Genomic DNA, 27381 nt, shown 5'->3' with positions numbered 1-27381 from the left:
CATGCACATGCATGTACGTCCACCCTTGAGCCCCTGGCAATAAATAGTGAGTGGTAAATGTCAGCGCTCTGGCCGTTGAATTATACAGTTTATTTGAATAACTGTTAAAGCACCACAATCTCATCAACAGCTTGCCTCTGTCCACACATCGGCCTTCAGCAAGCTGGGAATTTTCTATTTGATTAGTGGGATTATATTGACTTTTATCTTGAACTTGCTCTGTTACTGTCTCTCTTTTCTTGTTCCTTGCAGCGGCAGCCATGAGGGTCGCACTGTCACATTTGGCAGGACTACAGAGCAGCGTTCCATGTGGATAAATTAGTTTATATCGTGTCGGGGTTACACATTCTTGCCATATTCTTTTTGCAACTGCACGGCTCGTGGAAGACAACAGGGAAGACTTAAAAGGGCCTGATGCACCTTTTAAGAGCAGCAACAAAAATTTATAAATCATCAAGGAGTGAGGGCTAGTTCTTCACAGACAGCACTGAAGGAAACGCTCAACTCCACCCACCTGCTGCCTCTCCTGCTCTCTAACCTGATGGTTTGTTGATGCATTTGCCTTGATTTTCTGCATTCCTCAGCCCTGCCCCTCCGTGCCCGTATAATGCTCTGTTGCTGGCGTGCCGTCCTGGAGCCATGCCCATCCCCGAGATGGCTTTGAGCCCGGTCAAGTCTCTGTACTGGGAGGTGTTCCCCTCCATGGCCACGCAGCGGGTGTACTGCACGCCTGTGCTCTGGGCTGGGAGCCTCTATGTGCTGGGGGGCTGCAGTGAGAACGGCCTCCCTCTGGACTCTGCCGAGGTGCTGGATCTGGAGAGCCAGCACTGGTGCGAGCTGCCCCCTCTCCCCACCGCTCGGGCCGGGGCATCCGCCGTGGCCGTTGGAGACCAGCTGATGGTCATGGGAGGCATGGACGCGCAGCAGAGGCCGCTGGCCTCAGTGGAAGTGTATCACCCTGACGAGGGCAAGTGGGAGAGGAAGACTGGACTGGGCCAGGCCTCTATGGGCATCACCATGCTGGAGAACGGTAAGAACAGTGTTTCCTCCTCATTTTGACTAATTCTTTGTTGAAAAGACCGGCTGGATATGCTTTTTTCTTTACTACACTGCAAAAAATGTTTTTCAACTTAAAGAAAGTATAAAAACTATATTGTGTAAGATATTTAAAGACATGTTTTCAGAGAATATGCCCTTAATTATGCTTATGTTTCTTAACTTATTGTCAAATTAGGCATGAACCTCACAAAATTTGGTTTGATTATGCCAATTTTGATGAGGTGAGAAAAATAATCTTCATTAATTGCATATTCTATGAAAGTGAGTCTTATTTTCTCGCAATTTTGGTTTCTGGGGTTAATCAAAAATAAGAGTGTCCATGAAAAAACAAAAGTTTTTGTTAGTTTCTACACCATTTCCACAGTTTAATGACCAGTAAAAACCATGCTTTTCTTATACCTTGAATGCGTGTGATTGTACACATATTAATGAGTATTTTCCATATTTTTTTAAATATATTTTTAGTTTTTATGGTAAACAGAATTTTTCAGTTCATAAACATCATTACTTTTTGTTGAAGTTGCACCACAATCTGAGCTAACCTGCCTCAAAATTAAATGTTCTATTTTTAAATATCTAATTGACCTTGACACACAGTCATGAGGGTCTTCGAGTGACCTCTCAGTGATGTCATTTCCTGTTTTATCATTTCTGAATGTTAATTACACCGTTTGATATTTTGAAGCAGTTTTTTTTTTTTCATTCCCAGTGGAAAAATAAAAATAGAGTAATACAAAATACTTTTTTAAGAATTGCATTTTTTAAGGCTTTTTTTAACTAAAGTTTTTGGGACATACCCTGACATTTTTTAAGTTTAACCCCAACCCCCTCACCCCCCCACCCCCTAAATTAATTTTTATTTGGAAATTAAAAACATACTAACCATAGAAAAATGTATTCACATAATTGTATGTTTGAATTGTGCTTTTAATTATTTATTTTTTAAATTAATTAGACTGTAACTGGGGAAAACAAAGTGTGGTTCTTCTTTTGTCTATCAGAGCACGATTAGTCGTACAGTCTTGGCTGCTGTTATCTTTGCTACAATCACTGTGGTTGTAATGAATGTCTCTCGTTGCCGGCGCCTCTTGAGTGCTCCGGATATACCAGCTCCAAATCAAGGCATCAGTCATGCCATACTGTGGCACAAAGAATTACACTGCAGAGAAAAGTCTCTCTCACACACTCTCCCTCCCCTTTAGCTTGTGTAGGTGTGTGTTCAGGTGACAGCTTATCCAGTGTGAGACCCTGAAGAAGAGTGTTTATTCACAGGGATTCGTTTCAGCTAAGCCGCATTCCACCGGCTGAGCCGCGTTCAGGCCTGGACTGTGGATCCGTTTTAAAGCTATCAGCAGGCCTGCTAAAACAAAACCTGTATTTGTGTTCATGTGCAAGAGAGAGCTCATAAGCCTGTGGTTCTTTAATGAATACTTTGGTCACGTCCACAGAATTATAAATGATCTGTCTGCTCATATACCTAGAGCAGCTGATCGGTTTTCTTGGCCTTTGTCATAAAATAATAATATTGAGGATGTGAGGGACACATCTTAAAGTGGCCATATCATAAAGAAGTTCTATAATTTTATTATTATTTTTTAGGTCCAATAATAAGGTTAGTCAAGGTTTCCTGCACTAGACTAGCCAAAACACTAGAGGGTTTATTTTTGCATGAGCATTTTTCCAATCTTGATATTTGATATTTTTTACTCTCATAATCTGGCTTTTTACAAAAATAAGAATAGTAATAACTTCTCCTTTAAAGTAGTCTTTTGCTACTGTACCTTTAAGACCTCTATATAAATGACCTCTGTTATGATTGACTAACCTCTTTGCAGCATGTAAAAAGAGTAACACCATTTAGACGTGGTACATGTAGTTTTGCTGTCAGGTCCAATTGATATGAATTTGTGGCCACTTTTATGTGTGAAAAATATGAACACACTGGAGAATGAGCTGCAGGGTTGCGTATCATGTATTTATCCATGTGCATTAGTGTGTTAATAATTATGCCTCTGTTGTTCAGTCTCCATGAAGTTAGAGTCTCTTGTGTTCTCTTTCAGGGTGCACAAATCATACAAGAATAAAAATACCAGCGTGATCCATGCCTTGCCTTATTAAAACAAGCACAAGCTAATTGCCATATGCCACCACCATGTGGCCTGATAATTAAACTTGAAAGATGTTATTATACAGCTTTCTGGAGTCGTGATTCTTATTGGTCAAATATTTTTGTACAATGAATGTATAACCTCATGCACTGTGCTATACTTTCAGGTGTCTCGTATCACTTCAACATTTTTTTTTTTACATAATAAAATAAAAGTGCATTCATTTATTTAGAAGAGAGAAGTGAGGGCTTTTAACTTATGGAGTTCACTTCTCCAAGGGGTTGGTGAGCCAATGGGGACTTAAACTTTCCAAGGGAGCGTTTACCACTCGTTTGAACATGGTATTTTGCATATGTAACTGGATTGGGTGTTGATACAAAAACTAATAAAGATTCCTAGAACACGAATATGTTGCATGGGTATTAACATAGAATATACACACTCTCATTTAGGTCATCAAAACACAAATTTGTATATACCAAACATATACGGGTATACAGGAGGTGTAGATGAAGAAATAATTCTGTCCAAGGCTTTGGTATCAAAGACCTCTGTTTTCACCTCTCTCTCTCTCTCTCTCTGTCTGTGAGCAAGGCTTGTTCTCTTTGATATCCTTCACGTCATCTTAGAGACAGATTGCTTTGAGGGCCCACTCTGTATTTGTATGGCTTTGAAATCCCATTTACCCTTGCACCCCTTTGGCTTATCAGAAATATTCTGTATCCAAATATCAATCAGGGCCTGAGCCAAACCATCTGGATTTTGTAAATAACACATCTCATACTGAATTTGATCTCAATCATAAAAAAGAAAATAGATTTTTTTTTTTATTTGTATTTTTTTTTTGCTGATGCTGTTTGTGATAACGACAATGATATAGACCCAAGCTAGAGAAGTTCAGCTTTCACCAGTTAAAACCAAGTCCTATCTCGTATTTTTGTTTCTAAACATGAATGTTTTGGTGTGCACCGTTGTCTAGTATGCAGTTTGAGTGTGTGTTGCGGTGTGAGGATGTCATGCTGAACTGTTTGTCACTGGAATGGCATTTGAAGTGGATGGCTATTTAGGCAGACAAGGTCTTTTTGGTTTTAGATTTAAAGTAACTCTATATAGACTTTAGACTTATAACTGTAAGGAAACAGAGTGTCTCACCATCACTCTGAGAGGAGTGAGTTGTCACTCTAGGTTGTCAACCATACCATATAACACAGAATCATCCTGTGTTAAATCCAATGTGGGGTGCAGTTGGTCTCATGTTTTAGTGTTTAACTCCTGAAATACAGCTGATAACACAGTAACACTTTGGTATTTGTGTAAATTTTGTGTCAGCATTATATATGACAGAATACATGACAAAAATCTATTTTGAAATGGAAATACAGACATTGGCAATGATAAACACAAACTGAATTTATCATCAGTATTAATGTCTTTTTTTTTTTTCTTGCTGATCCAAAACATTTGAATGGTAGTACGTGTATTTTGTGAAGGGTGAAATGTAAAGCATTATTCACTTTTAGTTAATTTCTTATACATTGGTGCACATTTTTCACTGGATTTTTTTGCTGTTAAAATAAAATAAAGTAACTTTTAATAATTGATCTGATGAATTTATTTGGTTTCATGAAAGTTAGCATGGTTGTCTGTTACAGAACAGATTACAGTCTAAGACAGATGCCTCATTTTTCATAAAATGTCTAATTACAACATATTACTAGCTAAATTGCTAAATTCATATGTGGGACACTTTTGTATAACACTAAAAATAAGAAATCATTGATTTCTGTCTGATACAGAAAATCTGATAATTATTTTCACGTTAAGGCTGATATTGATTATATAAAAAAATAGTTTAATAGAAATGAAACACTGAAAATTATAAAAACAAATATTAAAAATATGAGTTTTTGGCTATAATTTGACAATAATTATTGGCTTTATCAGTATAAGCCTGAATTTTACTATTGGTGCATCCATAAAGAGTAAAGCCAACAGACAACTATTTATAGTACATGTGTAAATAAAGATTACAATACACTTTAGCATTGTTTTATTCGAGCAGAGATTGATCTTTACATGTTCTGCATACTTGCATACACTGGCACACTGGCAGATTTTGTGTGGTCAGTTGTTACCTGCCACTAATTGTGCCACTTATGCTCAAAAAGCATATATGACATAAATATAAATGTCTTCATAAGCTGTCGCCACTGTCTTCATTGTTTTCTTGTGCTTAAGTTGGCAACCCTCTTAATAGCACACCTATGGGCCTGTGACAGTGAACTCTCTCTCTCTCTCTTTCTGACTGCTGTTATCTGTATTTCATTCTCTACCATCCCTCTCACTTCCCTACGCTCATTTGTTCAAGAGAGCATTCTTGTTGCCAGGCAACAGGTGTGTAAATCTGTGCGTGTGTGTTTGACCCAGAGACATTTTTAGAACGGAACAGGCTGAGTTGCAATGCCAATCCATGATTCCCTCACTGCTCTGCTACTCTCCTCTTTGTCTCTTTACAAGAGAGGCAGAGAGAAGTGCTTATTGCCCTTCTGCCCCCTTAATACCCATAATGCCCTCTGTGTTCATCAGATACACCACAGTAAGAGACTCTTCCAAACCGCTTGCTCTGATGATCCAAACCATTGATTCCCTTTGTCCTCTAGACACACTGGATCTACAGATATCTCTGTAGATTTCACATCATCTTTCTTTTTAAATAAGTACTGTACTTGTGTTTAAGGGCAGTTTGTTCATCTGTTACAGAAGCATCTTAAAATAATCTTTTGGTTTGTACAGAAGCCCCTGGAGATGATTTTAAAGTATGTCGGTGAAAGTCTCTGCTATAATCCTGTTGAACCCATTTGGTCCATTTTTCCTGAAAGTATGTGATTCAGGCAAAGTGAGCTTTCCCTCAGTAAATTATGCAGGACGCAGTGAGAGTGCTGCCTCTTTAAAAGATAACTGTACAAGTAAGAATTGAGGTCAGCTCTTATAGTGTTTCTCATTATAGAGTGCTAAAATGTCTGTAATAAAAAAATATTGTTGTGCTCTAAGATTGTGTCAATGCTAAACAAAAGCATGTGAACGATGCAAAAAAAAGTTGCTGACAAGGTGTTTGGAAAAGCTGTAGCTTGTCAAGCTTCAAGCTATTAATAGTTTCAGCAAATTAAATTAAGAATTAATTATGAATAAATAATTCAGCTGTTTGCATTTGTACTATGCTTTGAAAATATACACAAATGAGCATTTGCATTTTTTATAACTTTCCAGATTCTTCCTTGTTGTTGATTGCCGTATATAATTAGTTCATTATAGTTGGTTAACACAGAATATGGATGGATGGATGCTGTTTGTGTCAGTGGAAACATCTCAAATAAGACCTGGCCCACCTCTCCATACATCTAAAAACTCTTATGTAATAAATTATTGTTGCACATACAGTAAACATCTTTCATTGATTGAAAGCATGTATGCAGTGGAGGCCGAGCAGGGTTTGAAGTGCTGGTCTTGAGAAAATGTTACATGGTGTCATGAATAATTGAGTCCACGCCTTCTCATAGGATAAAGATCTACAGTCTCTTGAATATTCATGACACTCTATATAGTGCATTATCTGATATTGATTTCAGATGGAAATAGCTCAAAAATGTCTAAATTCGATTTTTTTTTCTTACAATTAAATATGACATATGCAAATAGTTGTCTATACATATATATAATCCATTACCTTTTAAGGGTGCAACAATAATATTAAAAAAATAGATTTGATCTGATCTGATCTATAATCTGATTTATAATCAGCTGTATTTTTGTAGCACAAATACTATGGAATTACTTTTGTGCCAATAAAAATGTATGTAACATTTCAAGAAACTTATGAAAATATAAATTGAAACTGAAACAAAAAAAAAATTCAGGTTCAAATAGCTTTATTGACATGGTAAAAAAGGCTTTTATATCACTAAAACTAAACAAAAAAAAGCAGTGCTTACAGATGCCTTCGCTTCCAGGTCAAGAAGCTGTCAATCCTACACTCATTTGCCAATGAGCAAACATCCCTTCTAGCCACACCCCCCGGAGAGATTTGTGCCAGAATGGTGAACTAAAACTAAGGGAGCATGAACAAAAACTTCAGAAGCGTAAATGAAAACTCTGGAAGTGCATTCGTAAGTACAGATCAGTGTAAGAAAGAAGAGAAAACAGTTAGCAAAACATGCAGTGGATAAAAAACAAAGTCAAAGATTTTGCCTGTGATTTTTGTTGTTGTTGGTTTTTTTCAGGTTCAAAGACACTTTATTCAGTTTCAATTGAGAGTTTCCATTAGTTTCTTAAAAAGTTCATTTTTATTGGCACAAAAGTAATTCCATAAAAAAACAGCCTGGATTTTTTTTATAAATCGTTTTTAATAAATAAAATGCCATGCTGGTACTCAAATGGCTGAACTGTTGTTTTTAATTAGTTAATTTGCATAAACTATCCAAACAAATCAGTTCACCTAAATGATTAAAAATGTGACACATTTTAGCAGAACATACTTGATGTTCACATCAGCATATTCAGTTGTAAGATTAAGTTAATTTAGTAGCTTTGCTGTATGTAAAGCTCCAGTCCATAACTGGTTTTGTTAAAAAAAGATCCAAAATCAATATTTGAGCAAGTACATAACCAGCCAGTGTACAAAACTATCACCTTACTTTAGCACCATTCACAAGGGTTAGTTAATAATAATATTTTCTTATTTGAGTGGTTCGGGTAGGTTTTCGCTGTAAATTCGAGCATGCTGCTGCGTCATTGTGTCACTTCTGAAACACGTAACATTTGAATGAAATTAAATTATATTCCAGTTTTAAATGTGCTTCTGATTACGGATAGCCTGGGATTACAAAGAATTTGTAAAATTTGGTCAAAACAAAAGTGCCAGACTTGTTACTTACTCGTTCAGATGACAATATACGGTGAAAATTTTTATTTGAGTCATATATTTCAAGACGTAGGCTAGAATCTGTGATTGCAAGGTACAGTAAATATCCACATCGGTGCGGTGACTGACTGCCTGCCACACATACTTCTCAAAACATTAGATTCATCCGGAGCACAACCCAGCAAGGAAGATAAATTCACACACAGCTGCAATTGCAGGTTTTCAAACTGAGATGGTGACAAAGAGGCAACAATTATCTAACAATTTCTCAGAATTTTGTTTTGTATATCATTTATATATAAAATGTATTACATTTATTTAATTAAAATTTATTTATTCATTCATTTATTCATTTATTTTGTCATCAAAACCTAATGAAAAAATCTACAGGTTTGCTTTTGAGTTTTGGATAGTTAAAAATGAACAGTTTTGTTTGACATAAATCTGCTGCATTGTCTTTGTTCAAAGTTTCAGTGCAGATAATGTTGTTTTGGAATGTATGGAATTGCATTTAGTTCAATAATAATGAACATAACTTTATAAAACTGAACGTAACTTTTTCAGAAACTATCAAACATATGCCATTACAAAAGAAAAAACACACAATGAAAATGAAAAAAAAATTAACTCAGTCGCACAAATGTAACAGGCTCTTTAAATATGCTTCATTTTTGTTAATGTTTTTCAAAGATTAGTTTTCGCTGATCGTGGATTCTGAATGCGGGAAGTACAGGCGCCACTCAGTGGCGCGTGCCACGCATATTGAAAGCTCTCGTGGTGATTAAATCTGGTCTCTACAGCAAAAATTATTTTTCACAGACAAATTGAAATAAATTTATTTTAAGCTCATACACAGGTTCTACCCTGTAAAGAAGTTTATACAAAGATTTAAATCTGACATTGATCTTACACGCTCTTTTTGTTTGAGTTCTGAAGAAACTGTACACTATTTTGGTCATGTCACTACACTCAGAAACTTGATGATAAACTTGGGATGATATTGGTGTGTTTGTCAAGTGTACGATTTTGCCAGACTTCTCAGTACATATGAAAAACATTATATTTGGGTATTATGACCCCACAAACGAAAATATCAGTTTTGTTATTCATTTACATTTTTACATTCATTGTTAGCACATGTCTTTATTTTTTAGCCCATGTTGTGTGTAGGTGTGCAAGCTGCTGATAGAATGTTAGACTAGCAGGTGTTTGCCGTTTGGTTAGCACCACAGCCGTGAAGATGATGCGTTTTCGTGTGCATGTGTTTGTGTGATCTCATTATATAAATTTGTCTGGGCAGTGAGCGGAGATGCAGATCACTGTGGTTACAAATCCATCTCTGATTCATGTAGGAACGAGACAGCTGTGCAAAGAAACACTTTAAACTCTTAAATTTTGAAAAATGTAAGTTTCACCTACTAATTCTTTCATTATTGGATGCGGTAACTTGCAAGACAGATGGTGCTCAAAAAACACAATGGAGCTATTGCACGTACACGGAAAGCCCAACTGCAAGCTTTCGTTACGTGCGCACATACACGCAATCCAAAATAAAAGACACTGAAACCATCAGCCCCTTCCTCTCTGCTATTGTGCAAGGACTGTTTGATGTTGCTTTGCGACCTCTGTGTGCGACACAAGTTTGATCGCTGTGTGGCGTGCAGGCCAATTTTTTCTGAGGAAGCATGAAGAATAGGGAAGAATACAACTGCTAATTTCCATCGTGTCTCTCTGTCCCAACTGCCCTGCTCTTCTATTTGAGCTGATCTAAATGCATCCTCAATCACTGTAGAGCTCAATAGTCTTTTCAAAAACCAGCCAACCTGTGTGTGTGTTTGTGTGTGTGTGTGTGTGTGTTTGTGTGCATGCGTGCATGATTGGTGTTGATTGATTATGTGGAATTTTATGGAACTTTTTTGTCTGTTTCATTCATAGGTCTTATTTTAAGTCACATTGCCCTCAATACCTAAAAATGTTATTTTAAAAAGATTTATTTCTGTATCCATACAATCACACAAATCCCAGACTACTTTCTGTACCAAAGTAGTTTATATAGTGTTGAATACATAAATCGATCAAAAAATAATATATGTATAAATATTTATATTAATTTTGAGCTAGTAATTTATGAATATATATATATATATATATATATATATATATATATATATATATATATATATATATATATATATTATTCATAAATAATATTCATAAATTATATATTACACGTATATACAGGTGCTGGTCATATAATTAAAATAAAAAAGTTGATTTATTTCACTAATTCCATTCAAAAAGTTTGTATTAACTTGTATATCATATTCATTCATTACACACAGACTGATATATTTCAAATTCTTATTTCTTTTAATTTTGATGATTATAACTGACAACTAAGGAAAATCCCAAATTCAGTATCTCAGAAAATTAGATTATTGTGAAAAGGTTCAATATTGAAGACACCTGGTGCCACACTCTAATCAGCTAATTAACACAAAACACCTGCAAAGCCTTTAAGTTTTTTAAGTTTTACTTACTGACAGATGAATTTGGGCCATAATAAAGTTTGATTCGATCACACCATCTTTGATTTATACAGTTGGTTAGCATTTTATTATTTGCATTTTCCATTTTCTAAACCGACCTACGACCCATCAGATAAGAACTAGTCTGAAACATTCTCACAAATGTAGTTGCTCTGTGCTTTTGAATTACCATCAGTCACCTTGATCTGAGTCCGCAGACTTCATCACATTAGCTTTAGAGAAATTCCTCTGTATACTTCAGCTTTTGCTGTAATTCAACGCTCCGAGAGGAAGACGATTAAAGAGTTTCTCCAACATGAAGTAATTGTCTCAGAGCTGGTGGCTTGTAACATTCTTCACCCCACTTAAAGATTATTTTCTTTCCCCAGGGGAGCTTTGGGAGGATTGTGCTTCTCTGACCATCAGTGCTTTTGCCGCAGGCACAGATACAGTCCACAGCTAAAGTGTTGAGCTCACTTTTACAAAATCCAGCAGACGTCTTTACTTTCCACAATTTGTTCTCATGCACGTACATAGATACCGTGTTGCCATGTGTTTCATGCATTTAGAAAATATTGGGTCTGTGGAAATGTAGTGAAATGAAAGGGGAAGTGTGTAACGTTGGCACCAAACAAATAATGACTGCTCCCTTCAAATAGATTGTTCCTTGTTTGTCTGGCTGGCAAATGTACCCATGTATAACTAAATTCACTTATGTAAGAAACATTTAAATGTCAAGTATTTATTTACATTATTGTAGATGTTTTAATTAGCAGTCAACTTATTTAGGGAGGGTTTTACAAGCATGAAATTGATCTGTGGGGGGGGGGGGGGGGGCGGTTGTAATGAACATGCCAGTATTAAACAATGCAGTGCTGTACTTTCAGATTGCCATAAATGAATGCGAAGAAATGCTCTGAAAGTAAATGCAAAGCTATCATATACAGTAGTTGTGATGTGTACACTATTTTATTAATGTTTCAGTGATTTTAAAACTTTTTCAATGAAATCTCCATATATCTGCAGAAGCATCAGATAAAGCTAAATTTTTTCGCCGTGAGGCTAGTAAGCTGTTACTCGCTGATGTTTTCTTATTTGAATATTCTTATTTTAGCAAAGTTACAATGCAAGATCTGTTTTTGAAATATACTGAAATATATTCCAAAAAATTGAACTGAAGATAAAGATTATTTATAAACATCAGTAAAATTATTTACCCTTTTCTTGACTCCCATTTTTAAACTCTTGTGTATATTAAGACATAATATTAAAGACAACCTGAATTGCAATTTTTAACCCATTTTACTTCTGTAATTTTATGCATTTCCAAGTTAATTGGGAAAAACATAGGAATTGACTAGAATGTGAATAGTAGCTGTTACTCTACCACAATGGATTCAGGTTGAACGCTAATGTGCTAAAACAATGTCTAAATAGGTATTTGGCTTTTTTTTTTTTAAACGCCTGTGTGACCTATCTGATGTCAGCCGAAAAGGAAAATTGAGAAGAGCAAGTTATTGAATATTGATGAAGTGTATACTACAAGACACATGGCCCAGTTCATGTTCATGACCAGGCCAAGAACTTAAGAGTGAATAGGTAAACTTTGATTATAGTGTTGACTTGTTGGTTTATGGCTTAATTTTACTTAAACTTATCTCAGATTAGTCCTGCAATGCATGGATATTTCAGTTTAAAGAAATATAACTGTATTTGGATAGAAAAAAACATCATATTTGATGTTCCTTACATTTGTTGATATACCTTACATTTCTCAAACAAATTTACTGTCTGGATGTGTTTTTTAAATGAACAAGTTAAAAAAATCCTTTGCAAAATCCTTTGCTCTAGGTCAATAAACATAAAAAGGAAATGATGGTGAGAGATGGTAGGTATTTCTTTCTACATCAGACCAGACTTCAAAGTCATTTCAGTGTTAGTGTGCTCTAGGCGTCAGCTGTCTGAGCTCCTGCTGAGACGGCTGTACCTGAGCACAGTGAAGATGTGCGGGTCAGGCAGCTTCCCTTCACCAGTCCTCTGTGTTGACTTACCCAGCAGCTGCTATCTAGAGTGATTTCAAAGTTTCACAGAGGAGGGATAGAGGTCAGAGCTCATTTTGAGAAAGCCCTATCTCCCCCTGAGCAGGTGGTGGAAGACTATTCTATTCCACGATCCACTGCCCCAGGAGTTCACTGTGTGCTGCTTTGTGCCAGCTGTTACACTTGCAGGGTGTTTGTGAACAATGGCGTGGCCTAGTGCGGCTCAGTGCTAAGTGGTCCCTATAGCACTAGCTTTTCGACCATATATCATTTCCACTCCATCCCGAGGCCCAGTTATGGCACTCTACACCTGAGCCTTTTCATCTGATTGTTTAACATTTAATAGATTATTTTCATTTAGAGAAACTCCAGTACAATAATCATAGGAACAGGTTAGGAAAAATGAAAATTCAGTCATCATTTATTTCCCCTCGTGTTGTTCCAAACCTGTATAGTTTCTCTCTCTCTCTCTCTCTCTGAAAATAGAAACTATGCTCATTAACATTATAATTGGCAACTTATCTTGCAGTTTCATAAAAATGTCCTGAGTTTTCTAGCTCAATGGCTTCTGATGCATATTTACTGTACGCAGCAGTTTAATTAGGAATTATTTTGTCTGAGCTATGACAATTTTTGATTTTACATCATTTACTTTATTCACAGTGTGATTTTTTTCCCCTAATAGCCATACATCTTTAAAGATGCATTTAAATTTTGTAACTATCTATATATAAAATGTGATGTTTATATATAGTATTTTGTATGTGCAGTAGCAATAATAAGTTAACTCTTTAAAAAATGTCTAAAATTCTACATTGGTAATTGTTCAAATGTAGTCTTATCTTAATTGAACTAACAATTGTTAACAAACACAATATGACTAAACTAATAATGCACACACGGTTGTATTTAAAACATTAATTTTTTTATTGAATTCATTGAGTAATTATTCACAATGCAGAATGGAGAAAGTAAGTGAATTTAAAGGGATAGTTCACTTAAAAGTGAAAATTACCCATGATTTACTCACCCTCAAGCCATCTTAGGTGTAAAAGACTTGCTTCTTTCAGATGAATACAATCAGAGTTAAACAATGACCTGGCTCTTCCAAGCTTTATAATGGCAGTGAATGGGGCACGAGATTTTGAAGCCCAAAAAAGTGAATCCATCCACCATAAAAAGTGCTCCACATGGCTCCAGGGGGTTAATAAAGGCCTTCTGAAGTGAAGCAATACATTTATCCATATTTAAAACTAAAACAAGCGGTAAACTCTAGCTTTCGCTAACTGTCGTAGTCGCGAGAGAGTGGCATTCCAGCAGATGACGTTGGTGAAGCGTAAGCTCCGGTTAGAATATGCTATTGCTGTTTACAGTCTAAAGTCTTTGGTTGGCTTATATCAAAATAATCTGAAATTTTCCTTTACAAATCCACATTTTCTACTTTTAATTCATGACTGGTTTATATCATTTTAAACATGGATATTCTTCTTACACAAACTGAGTGCTTCACTTCAGAAGGCCCTTATTAACCCCCTGTGTGGAGCACCTTTTATGATGGATGGATGCACTCTTTTTGGGCTTCAAAATCTTGACCACTATTCACTGCCATTATAAAGCTTGGAAGAGCCAGGACATTTTTGTGGCAGTCTGAAAGAAGAAATTCATATACAACTACGATGGCTTGAGGATGAGTAAATCATGGGATAATTTTCATTTACTGAGTGAACTATGTTTTTAATTTTTTATTTAGTCATTTATAGATCCTCTTTTTGCAACAAAATCTCCACCAAACATTTCCTGTTGCTGTTCTTCCTGTAGATTTCCTCTGTAGGTTATACCACAACATCTCAACTGGCTTAAGGTCAGGACTTCTTTCTCAGATGTTCTTTAGTTGGTATTACTTGTATGATTTGGGTCCTCTCTAAAGCTTAAAAGTCATGAACTGCTGTACTGGAAAAATGTATTAATGCATTTTTAAATTCATTTGTTTTCCAATGAATGAAACATGTTCAGTCCTTGAGGCAGTTGAACTATGATGCACCTTTCACCACGCTTCACAGTTGAGATGAAGTTTCAGTGTTGGTGTGCAGTGCCCTTTTCCCTCTAAACACAATATGCAATTTTGCCAAAATAAAATTGTCTTTTGTCTTAGCTGTTCACAGAACTTTTCCCCGGAAGCACTGTGGAACAACCACGTGGGTTTAGGCCAACATAAGACAGATTTTTTTTGCAGCAGTGGTTTCCCACTTGTTCTTTTATAAACACCTTCTTGTTCAGTATTTTCCTGATAGTGGACACATTAACAAAATCTTTCACAGTTTATAGGTTTTTTTTAGGAGGTCTTATGCTCGTAACCTTGGGTTGTTTCTCACCTCTTGAAGTAATATCACCTTCACTCCTGGAAACCCGCACTGCTGAGTTCATTTTTGTATGCAGTATGCATCAGATGCTGTGTGAATGGAGTGTGGGTGGCCTGTGGGCACGCCATCTGAGGCTGAGGCAATATAGTAACAGTCAGGTAAGGCAGCAGGCTAGAGTTGCTTGTGGCTGCTTGTCTCACAGACACAGATCACTGAGCAGATGTAAATGACTGGAGGTCAGTTGTCATCACACTGTACCTTGACCTTGAGGGCTTCTTGTGCACGCACAGAAACTGTATGAGAAAAAGTGAGATTAAAGACATGATAAGCATCCAGAATGCAACAATGGAGTCATCATACAATGCAAATATAACTCCATTGTTGTTGTCCTCTCAGCCTCCTACTCCCGCTGTGAGTCTGGATGTAGCTGAGCAGCATCAGTTTGAAGGGAGACAGATGCTACATCACAGCAGGGATATGTTTGTAAAAGAGCACACTATATTCCGGTCTAGTTACTTTCTTTGGACTTAAGATTGATCACAATAATAAAGATATGTTAAACCTACATTAATAGTTTGAGAATGCAACTTTCCGTACAGAGAATATATGAGACTACAATAATTCTACAATACTGAAACTCAATAATGAAAAATAAATATTTTATCTTGCCTTTTTTTTTTTTTTTTACCTACCACAGTTTTCTGGCTAAATGGCTTCTATTTCATATTTTCTGTATACTTCAACCACATTACGAGTTCTTTTATGTCCTTTGATCCACTTCTTGTAACTTCCAAAGCAAGAAAATTAGTTGGTTTTACATTATTGCCTTTATTCAAAGTGCCTTGCATGTCCATTTAAACATGCTGCCACAGATTATGAACGAAATGGATTTTAATTCAGTAAACAAACATCTAAATCATCAAAAATAAACAAACATCTGAAAAGTTGGCAGCCATTTTGTCATAAAGTGCCATACTTATGTAAGAAATAATTGACAACAGCCCTTTGAATTATTAGAAAATAATGCACACCTGAGGTGGTAATACTGCTGTGCTACCACACCCCAATGTTGTTCAGATGTTGCATTTCAAGACATTTGTCAGGCTTTTGTTTTTGAAATGCTCGTGTATAGCTCTTGTGTGTTTCTTATCTCATGCCTCCGTTGCTAATTCCAAAAATTTATTTTACATTTAGCAGGCGCTTTTATCCAAAGCGATTTACAGTGCATTCAGGCTATAATTTTTTTTACCTAACGTGTTCCCTGAGAATTGAACCCACAACCTTTTGCAATGCTAACACATTTTAGAGTTAAGAACCGAGGCATGAGCCATTGATAGTGGAATAATGCAGTTAATAATGCAGTATTTAGAGACAGAGAGAGAGATTATCCATGTGTGAATATTCAACAGCTTATCAGCTTCAAGAACAACGCTGTTACCTTGCTAAAGAGGTAGGTTTTTTTAAGTGTCTTAGAGACTTTGCTACAGTTCTTCTTGTTTAAGTTTGTCTCAGTTTTCTTCTGATTCTTCATGTAATTCCAGACGGACTGGATGATGGTGAGATCAGATCTCTGTGTGGAGCACTGTTGTTGTCAGCCTCCTTGTGCATAAAACAATCTCACTGGATTATTACAATATTTCCTACCGACACACTAAAGCAAAAGATAGAAATAACTGGCTTAAAATCCTTTTTATGTCTGTGAAAATACTAATGGCCTAAGACTTTTGCACAGTACTCTACTGTGCCCAGCCCTATATCTTTATTTAGATGGTTTAACTCTGTTTATTTTATTTTGTGACTAATTGAGTCTTCCAAAAACAAGATGTCATGTTTTTTCTTATGTAATTTTTTATCTGATGTAAACACCCCCTAAGAAAGATTTCCAACTGTGGTCAGTTATACCTTGAATAAAGACTGAATAGGTGACTATTCATCCACCCTGTCCCTATCTACTTTCTTCAGCTTGCTGAAGAATTGTGGGCCATTTAAGCGGAGTTTTACTGGCAATTGAACTAATGCTTCTTTTGGCACTTACTCTAAATCTGCCCAGTACGTAATGAAGTGCCTAGAGGGGCAGTAGGGATCAATTTAATGCACTCTTTCCACCGTCATCTTTTCAGCCATGTTGATCTTCATCTCTAACAGATTTTTCCCTCCCTTCTGTCCTCTGAATTATTATTAGGCATTCCCATTTCACGATTCTTTAAATCGTTTCTTCATCCATAGCCTTATGTTACATCCTTCAGTAATTTTAAATCCATTTAAAAGTCTTTCTACGTTCTGCCTCCTGACACGCACACATCCAACTTCCCACTTTATTTCAAACAAAAATTATAAAAATAAAACAAACACACGTCGTTCTCATTCGATATCAAATCACAAGTAGTTCATCTCCACTTCTGTTTCTATGGCAATGGTTAGCTCTGTGGAAAAGTCAAACCGTTGGCAAATAATTAACCCTCCGTGTGGTTTAGTTTGACACTGTCGTGATGTGGAGCCCACAGAGACAGATGACAGAGTTTAGATTCTTTAACATTCTATTTGTTTATTCTTTTATCTAATTGAAAAATAAGCATAAATGCTCTAGATCTTATTAAAGGGGTCATATGATGCGATTTAAAGTATTCCTTTCTCTTTGGAGTGTTACAAGCGCTTTGTGAATATATAATATCTGTAAAGTCGCAAAGACTGAAGTCTCAAACGAAAGAGATATTATTTATAAAAGTTAAGACTTGTCCACGCCCCACTGAAACGGCTCATTCAAACACGTCCCCACATCTATGTCACGATGTGGGAAAATTTGCATAATGCCGCCCAAATGTTCACGCAAACAAAGAAGACGTACATTTTTTAAAATATTTATTTGTTTGTTTATTATTTATTTTTAATTGATAAATGTATTTATTAATTGGCTAAATGTCATCTAAATGCCTCCCATTGTAGTGAAATCACAAAATAAAATGCAGTTAAATACTCAATTCAATACAGTTGTATGAGCTGGATCAGTTCATGGTCAAGACGAGGACTGATTTAGATACAGATTAAACAAAAATTTTTAGCACACATACTGATGTAACATATATATCTTGCATTTGAATTAGTCCCTATAGAAACTTATAATAAGAATAAATGAATAATACATGAGTATGCGAGTATGTGTGCGTGTTTATTGGTGCTTGAACAAGAGCAAAAGTTGTGTGCCAATACTGCTATAAATCTAAAAAGGGCAATTGTTAAATCTCCAGAGAACTGTTGCTCTGTCAACTTTATACAGCCTGGAAATGTAGTACTATTACACAGTAGCTCAAGCCCAGCTCACACTGTGATCACAACCATTTTAAACTTTTGACTGAGATTTTATTGCCATAGTAATCAGGTATGAAATGCTTCAGGTTTTCTCTTGGACTTGGATTATGGATTTATAATGAGTTTGGTTAAATGGTTTAGTATGGTATCGATCTGATGGCAGGGAACAGTTGTGGCGTTAATGGTCGGTCATGTCCAATGTTGTTTGCAGCCAATTGCTTAGCCATCTGACATCATCCTTAGACCTACGTGTGTGAATTGTAAATGTTGAGAGACAGATGGTTTCTGTCAGTAATGGCGGATGTTTTAAAGGGCAATAGTTTCCACGTGCACCTTTAAATGAGCCCTAGACTCTTGAGTGTCTTGTCAGTCTGTCTTCAGCACACACTCACACAGCCAGTGAACAGCAGAAAGCTGCTTAGGGTGATACTGCAGAGGAGAGCCAGTCGTGAGGATGGCACACACACGCACACACGCACGGCTGCCACCCGCCCACGCGCAATCTTCATCCTCATCACTGTCTATTTCGCTTTGACCCCAAAGATACCCAGATACTTGCTGCTGTAAGCTGATTATTTTACAAAAGTATTTTTGTGCTGAGACTCAGCATTATTTACTTTTTAAGTATGAGCTGAATGTTTGGTGTTCCTACACGCCGTTTTTTTGTAATGTTAAGTGGTTGATGGGGTGTGTGTGGCAGTGATTCGGCTCATCATGCTCTTCTGCTCCAGATGGTGGAAGCTGAAAAGACGGATTTCTCTGCAGCTCAGCGCTGAGATTAGTATTTCTCATTTCCATCTCTCTGCTCATTTAACGGCTTTGGTGTGGATGCCTTTGTATATATGCATTCTTCGAGTTTCTCCGAGTTCAGGCACTTTTATGTCCCAGGGGTTGATTTTTATTAAATCTAAGAGATTGCAGCTTTATCTTTTTGTTAAATGAAGATCACATTAAAAAGTCTCGTACATTTTCTACCCTGCCTTGGGTACTTCTTATTGTGTATTTAAGTAACAAGCTTTATCCCAGATCCAGACATAAACTAGGAATATCCATCAAATATTAATCATTACATTTTAAACTACAGTATAATAAAACAAACAATTGTGTAAAAAGCATAAACCATTTTAATATTTTGTCTGTGTGTGTGTGTGTCTGTGTGTGTGTGTGTGTGTGTGTGTGTGTGTGTGTCTGTGTTTGTAACATGCAATGCCATTTTTTTTACTTATATATACTTTTATATATTATATACGTATACATATATATATATATATATATATATATATATATATATATATATATATTAGAGTAAATAATAATATTTTGTGGATTTTGTGTTACTTTTTTCAGGTTTCATTGGTGAACCAAAAGTTCTAATGAACAACATTTAGTTGTAATAGAAATATAGCATTAGTATATAGCATAGTAAATATATTAATTATAGTAACATAATAAATGTATTTACCATCTCTGTTCATTTTTACTGTTTCTTTTGATTTAATATATCTTTACTTAATTAAAGTATTTTTTTTATCTTACCGATCCCAAACTTTTGAGTAGTAGTGTTATTTTTTAAATAGTAACCCTTAACTGTAGTGTCATTTCTATCATGAACAACACTTTTTCTGCTAATAAATTATGCAATTTTGCATTTTGCCATTTTATTCCAAACATGTAATTGCCACCACAGAAAGATTGGTGATCTGAGATAATATTTGGAAATCATTTTTGTTCCTGACATTCAGAAGAGAAGTGATAGCACTCTTTTGTATTGCATGTACTGTACAGTATGTCCCCTTTGGGGCATTGCTAGTAGACAAATAAACTGTTAGGAATGTGAAGAGTGTATATTTCCACAGTCCACAAGGCCAAAGTGTCAAAAGTAGAAAAGCACCCATATATATATCTGTGTGTGAGTGATTGTGTTTCTGAGCTCTTCAGCCTTACAGGAGAGGTTTATTTGGCTTGTGGCACAGTTCCTTTCATATCATACTCTCTTATCTCTTTCCTCTCCCCGACTCTCTCTCTGTCTCCTCCTCATGTTCTCTTCTCTCTGTGTCATATTGTTATTGAGGCAGATAGCCCAGTAGACCCGACTCCCATAGATACATCTCCCATAGCAGCAATTTACACTCTCCCGGATGACTGTGGTGTATGTGCTTAGTATAGCGCCCACCAATTCTGTCTGTCTCAACCCAAAGATATGTTCTCTTTTCATTACTCATGCTGATGGAGAGGAGAACATTACCCATGGTTCCCCTGGCACACCTCATATAGATGCTTGCAGTTGTTCAGAGAGATGGGGCTCTACACAGGAGCAAGACAGATTGATTCACAGGAGTGTAAGACATAGACTACTGTTCAAATGTTTCATTAAGATCTTTTATTTTTAAAGAAATTAATACTTTTATTCAGGAAAGATGAATTAAAAAGATCAAAAGTCAGACCCTTTAAGTCAAGTTTTACCTTTTGCAGCTTAAATAAAATTTACATTGCACATACTTCAACATGTACATCTTGATTTCTTGAGACAGATAAAAATATCTAGACAAGAATATCTTAATTAATCAAGCTCCAACAACAAAACGGCGGATCCCTTGAGCACTTCTTATGGTAATAAAGCTGCGCAGAGCAATTAGAAATTGACGTCACGAGTGAGCAGGACAAATACATCATTCTTTGAATCTTCCATCCCTGCATCTTATCTGTTCCTCTCATCTTAAAAGGGAACCAAGGATGTGCAGTTTTAGAAATGAATAGCACCTCTTGTCTGTCCTCAACTTCCTTTCTTCCCTGGTTGTGGGTGCACTTCTCTGTCTTATTAAAAGTGGGCCACTGGGAGCAAGAGGGCTGTTGGGTTATTATAGTTCTATTTAGTCTGCAGCTCATCTTGGGTCGACAAACTGAGCATCATTAGCATGTTTATTCTGGATGAATATGATAAAATTATAGATGGATTTAATTCTTTTCTCAATGCCTTTAAAAAAGACACACAACGGTGTAATAATTGATAAACAATATGAGGAACATTCACACAACATATTTAAAATGAAAATGAATATTTTTATGTCATGCACCAGTAAACACTCGCTCACTCTCAGTCTCTATCTCTCTGACAAACACTGAATAAAGCGTTTGATGAGAGCGTGCTGTGTAATCCTGCCAGTGTGCTTCCAAATATACTTCAGAGCGTTACGTCATGTACTGCCAGAGACAGTCTCTATTGTTGCGCGACTACGGCATAAATGACGTAAAGATACTGGGAACACCTGTCCAAATTTGGATTAATCTGCCAGCTCTCCAACCTAATACTGAGTCACAGGGAAGTGATAGATCAAAGGTATTTAAATGGCACTAATTTTTGCCATGTTTTCTATCGAACCCTATGTATGTTTGATATGAGACATGCACACACACACATACGACTCAACACTTTAAACACAGATGCATTACCCGAAAAGCTTAACATAAGGCGCAAATATTCCTAATTCCCAAGATAATAAATTTAATGCTCGACTACACCTCACATGTAGATGCATGATTAGAACGGATTCTCTGTCTTTTGTTCATCATTTAATACATTACTGCATCCACTATTATTATTAAACTTGTCACAGGTACATAAAGGTTGAGGATCCAGATGCAGATTTATTAAAGGGGTAATCCACAATCAGTCCTAAAACAGGTAAAGGTCTTAACCGAGCCCCAACCTCCCGCTCTCTCTCCTGAGGCCAATAAGAAAGTGACTAAAACTGGAATTCATCGACTGGCCGCTTGAGGCTCCCCATGTTAAAATGCCCAACTTTACAGCATAAAAAAACATGTTTACAGCCTGGTGCAAAAAATGATTTTGGTCTAAATAGCTAATTTTGCCCTTCATGACAACTGTGAGGGGGTAAATTTTTTTATAACTTATCCGTTTAAATTATATTAAGACTTAAAGTTCTGCATAATTAAGGGCGTGGCCACTTGAGTGACAGGTGGATTGCCGCTGCTGACACTGCCATCGCACTAGTTGAGCGTGGCTACAGCAAGTAGCTCCCCCCTTTTTGCCCATTTTTGATTGTCCGGGAGAGTCGCGCGGTGACGCGCTGCCAATATGGCGACGGCCCGCTCTGCACTTTAGGCTTCAGAAACCACACTTCAGGAGTCTACGGGTGACGTCATGGACACTACGTCCATGTTTTTATACAATCTATGGTCTTAACACAGGCAGTCAGTCCAAACAATATCAAAAAGGCAAAAACACAAGCGAAGGGTGATCCAAATATAAGTAGGAAAACAAACTAGAGACACAGATGAACCAGGAGACGAGGCTTAAAAATGCCGTGTAGACACATACAAGACTTTTTTTCTTTATATTTCTTTTTAAATATATTTCAAAATGTTTAAATGTATTTTAAAATGTAACTTAACCATTACTGTAGTTTTCAGTGTCACATGATCTTTCTAAAATCATTCTAATAAGCTTATTTGCTCATCAGGAAAGATTTCTTATTATACTATCAGTGCTGAAAACAGCTGTGCTGCTCAATATTTTTTGTGGTAACTGTGATACCATTTTTTTTTTTTCAGAATTCTTTGATGAATAGAAATTTCAAAAGAACAAAATGTATTTGAAATATAAATCCTTTGTAATGTTAGCTTGATGTGATGTGTCATATTTGGATAGATGTGAACATGCCTTTTTTGCTAGTTTTGTAGGTCGGCAGACCCTCTGTATGGAAAAGATCGGCATTAAATTCAGCTAAACATCTTTTATGCTCCACAGAAGAAGGAAAGTCATTTTTTGGGTGAACAATCCCTTTAATAAATGTTCTTTTTTTGTGAGCTTTTCTTTTAAGCTAGTGATTGAATACAAATTTATGCTTAGACTGTATGACAAAAGATTTTGTTAGCAACTTTGCAAGCCAGACAGAATTAAGCAGATGTTGAACAGAAAGTGGGATTTATTGCTGTCACTCAGGTGTTGTGTTTTTGTATGAGAAACAGATCCAATCAGATTCCATTCTATTCCAATTTTAGATTGCTTTGTTTCCAGACATCATATGGCAGTACTCAGCATGACAGCAGCTTTCATTGGAGCATCACTGACTGCTTAGCCTTTTACAACTTCTCTCACTCACACACACATACAGTACTCATTTAACCTCTACCACCCCACACATTCTCCATAAATTGCTATTCCATATGATTCCCACAGGGAAGCGAGAAGTGTTGGCCTGGGTCTTATAACAGAATTTTTTAAATAAGGTATTTTCCTCTCCTTTGTGCACATGGGGATGAGCTTCATTAGCTTTTTCTCATTTAGGTTTATAGGTGTGTTGTGAGTTTGTGCCCACGCTCCCATAGTCAGAAAGAGTATACTTTTGTAAGATATTCTTTTATATAAATATATAAAATACCTTGGTTTTGATAATAAGTGTTAACTTAAATGATCACAGACCACTGAGTAAACCTAGTAAAAATGATTGCTGCCTCACACATGGTTATCTGGGATTCCTTCAGCAGCTCTACTGTTGTGCTGAAGTTAAAGTCCAATGTATATTTCATGTACTTATTTCCCTTCCCTCACCTGTTGTGATGCTGAGTGGGTGGTGAATCTTTCCCTCAGAGTGCCATACTACTCACAGATAAACACATTCAGCCTTCACACACTGTGCATATTGTGTAGAACATTAAATATGATATTTAGCTACTTATGAGGTAACGTGAGCTGAGATGGCCAGCACATGAACAATCCCCCACACAAAGTTACTCACATGTCCACACACACACACACACACATAGAAACACAGCTGTGGTTGTGGTAGGAGGGGCCCTTATGTCTCCTCTGCGAGGTTCCTATATTTAGAAAGGCCTGCAAATGGTGCTCAGGGCTTCACAAACACTAAATAGTCACCAGGGGGACATGGGGGTAGAGCTGAGGGCTGAGGGCACCATAAGGAGAAATGAAATGATTTGTCTCTTTGATCTGTGTTCAGAATATACTAAAATCCACCCTCCTAAAATGAGGGTTGTAATCATCATCAGAAGCTTTGTTTTTAGTGTGAAGTGCAAAAAATAACATGTAAAAGTTAATTTACCTGTAATTTACCCACCCTCTGTCTTAAATGGATCACAAATGAAGTATTTAGTAGAATGACGCATCACATGACAAATAAGAGCCAAGGGCTCTTCTACAGTATCTTTTAGATGCCACAAATCCCCAAATATGATCTGAGAGAGCCTTTTCCTAAAGGTGCTGTCACATTAGCAAAATATTCATAGATGCAAACTCAACACCTCACAAATTTATGTGACCTGTTGCGAAATCTGCATGGAGAAATGTTTCAACCTCACTCTAAATCAGGGGTGGGCAACAGTTTTAGTCTGAGGGCCACAGTTACTTTGGCAAAGTAAACGGAGGGCCACACTTTGGACAATTGCAATTAAACATAGTTACATGATTAAATGGTACAAATTAATGCAATGCAAATATGTATAAGGCTACTCTACAGTTACTTTGACAGCCTATTTCAAGGCCTGATACTTATTTTTGCTAGGCCTGTCTGACCTAGGCTACTCTAAGGTTACAATAACTGGATTTACTTTCAAGGATTCATTTCCTACACTACCCTGCATATTGTTCAACTGTCATTCATACCAGCTGTAGCTTTTCAAGATAGAAAACTATTAACAAAACTGCAAATGTATGTATGCAAGTTACATTAACATACAGACTTCAGGCAATCTGGCTTGGAATTATCAAATTTAATTGAGGCTATATATCAGAGGGAGACCTTCATCACTGAATGGAAAAACATATTCAGTTTTCAGTTGTGATTATTATTTTTTTTGTAATTTCTTTCACATATTTTGTTAAAATCTTTTATAAAATAGAACACAATTTAAGTGCAGATCAACTTCATCACACGTATGTTTGCTTGAAAGATATAAAGGGCCTATATAGGCCTATCTATCTCACAAAATTTAAATTAGATTAAGCTGTATCATCACTATTTACGGGACATACATAAGAAATGGCAACATGAAACTGAACAATGTTGTAAACATAACATCATCAATCAAGGGTAACTTAATGGAACTTTGGCTAGGCCTACTTTAGAAAAATGTATTTCGGCCTATGCAACTGAGATGAAGAGCTTTTTGTCGGTGTTCTGTAACTCAATGTGAACAATTGAGACGGTCGCCTTTCTTTACTAAGTCACCGAAATAATAATAAATAAATAAAAATAAATAAAACGAATAAAAACGAGCATCCTTTGCGCATGCCTCCGCATGTTAGGAAACTTGCCCTCGTTCAATGCACCGTAAAACCTGTCCAATGATGACGAGGCGAATTTCTCCTTGCATGTCAGTCAACTCAAGCTGAGCTTCCGGAGGCGCTTGGTCGCTGTCAAAGGAAAAGGGGGCGGACACCAGCTCCATCTCTTTTTCAATTTTTCAGAAATCAGAGAAACGCCTGTTAAATTCAGTGTGCAGATCCTCGAGTGTAGTGGTGTATTTGACAGTGAGTCGGGATGGCACATGCTTCATTGTGGCGAGGGTTGGGAAATGTATAAAGCTCTTGTTTGTCATTTGTCGGGAAAACAGGGTAAGCTTTGCTCTGAATGCTCGAACGTAGGAATACAGTTCGTGCACAAACACATCCTTCCCCTGCAGCTTCCGATTGAGGTCATTCAAATGGCCCATTAAATCCACAGCAAATGCAAAGTCAAGCATCCAATCAGATTCTTCAAGTTCTGGAAAGTCACCAGACTTCCCGACATTCTCCAGAAACACCCCTATCTGATCTCTCAGGTCCCACACACGGCGTAGCACTGTGCCCAGGCTCAGCCAGCAGACGTTTGAGTGGTATGGGACATCAGTGTGTTCTGCCTCACTCTCCTCCAACAACTGGATAAACTGGTGGTGGTTAAGCGCCCGGGCCCTGATGAAATTGACAAGTTTCACCACAGTTTTGGTGACGTGATCAAGCTTTAACACCGACTTAAACAAGGCCTCCTGATGTATGATGCAGTGCAAGAAAATCAGAGTTGAGTTGGGGTCATCCTCTCTCACCCTGTCCTGTATCCTACGCAATAGCCCAGTGTTCTTCCCGGTGAGGTTTGGACAGCCATCAGTGGTCACGTTAAGTAACTTCGCCCACGGTAGGTTCATTCTCTGCATGCATCCTGACACCGCATCATAGAGGTCTGAACCCCTTGTCGTCCCCTTCATTGATTCCATCGCAAGAAACTCCTTCAAATGTGTCAGTAATACCTCTGATGAATATAAGCAGCTGGGCAGTGTCTTTAATATCAGTGCTCTCATCCAGCGCTATTGAAAAGTATGTGAAATCGGTGGCCCTTTTTAGCAATGCAGATGTCAGCTCATCATCAATTACCTCGATGCGACGAGTAACTGTACGGCGAGACAGGCTCACATTTTCGAACTGACTTTTGCTGTCAGGGCACAGCACGCTAGCTGCCTCTACCATACAGTCTTTTACAAACTCACCATCTGAAAATGGTTTGCTGTGTTTGGCGATTTTGTGTGACACCATATAGCTCACTTTTGTTGCTGACTCCTGGACATTAGACTGCTTGGTAAAAATATTCTGCCTGGCAGTTAAGTTGGAGGACAATCTCGTGGCTTTTTCTTCCCTCTCCTTTGCGGAGAAATTCACGGCATAATTAGCATGTTTAGCATTGAAGTGCCTGCTAATATTATATTCTTTAAAGACAGCGATGCTCTCCTGACATATCAGACAAATCACCTTTGAGCCGACGTTCGTGACAAAATATTTTGACGTCCATTCTTTATTGAATGCTCGACATTCAGAGTCAACTTTTCTCTTTTTTACTGCACTCATTTTGACATTTTTTTATGCCGCCGGCCGTTTAGAATTTGTTACTTTGAGGAGTGAAGAAAAGAAGTAAAGGCGCAAATTGTAATTTCACACAGCGACATCTGTTGGATTGTTTTTAACCCCTTTCACGTCAAAGATCACAGATTATTGTTGTTCAAAATTCATTACTCGTCAAAATATCACACTATTAGCTACTTCTGGACAATGTGAGC

General features: G+C 36.9%; 1 protein-coding gene across 1 annotated transcript in view; it reads left to right on the top strand.

Annotated features, from left to right (window-relative positions):
* The first annotated feature begins 605 nt into the window (after positions 1-605).
* The window catches only part of LOC132129231 (kelch domain-containing protein 8B-like), a 144753-nt gene continuing 117977 nt past the window's right edge, over positions 606-27381 (top strand). Inside the window, exon 1 of the mRNA XM_059540740.1 lies at positions 606-1030. Coding sequence (XP_059396723.1) covers positions 640-1030 — 391 coding nt within the window. The 5' untranslated portion in view covers positions 606-639. The remainder of the gene's footprint in view (positions 1031-27381) is intronic.

The sequence above is a fragment of the Carassius carassius genome, chromosome 46 (assembly GCF_963082965.1).
Source record: "Carassius carassius chromosome 46, fCarCar2.1, whole genome shotgun sequence".
In the NCBI taxonomy this organism is placed as follows: domain Eukaryota; kingdom Metazoa; phylum Chordata; class Actinopteri; order Cypriniformes; family Cyprinidae; genus Carassius; species Carassius carassius.
The sequence above is the reverse complement of the archived record's forward strand: the minus strand, read 5'-3'. Positions and strand labels throughout refer to the sequence as shown.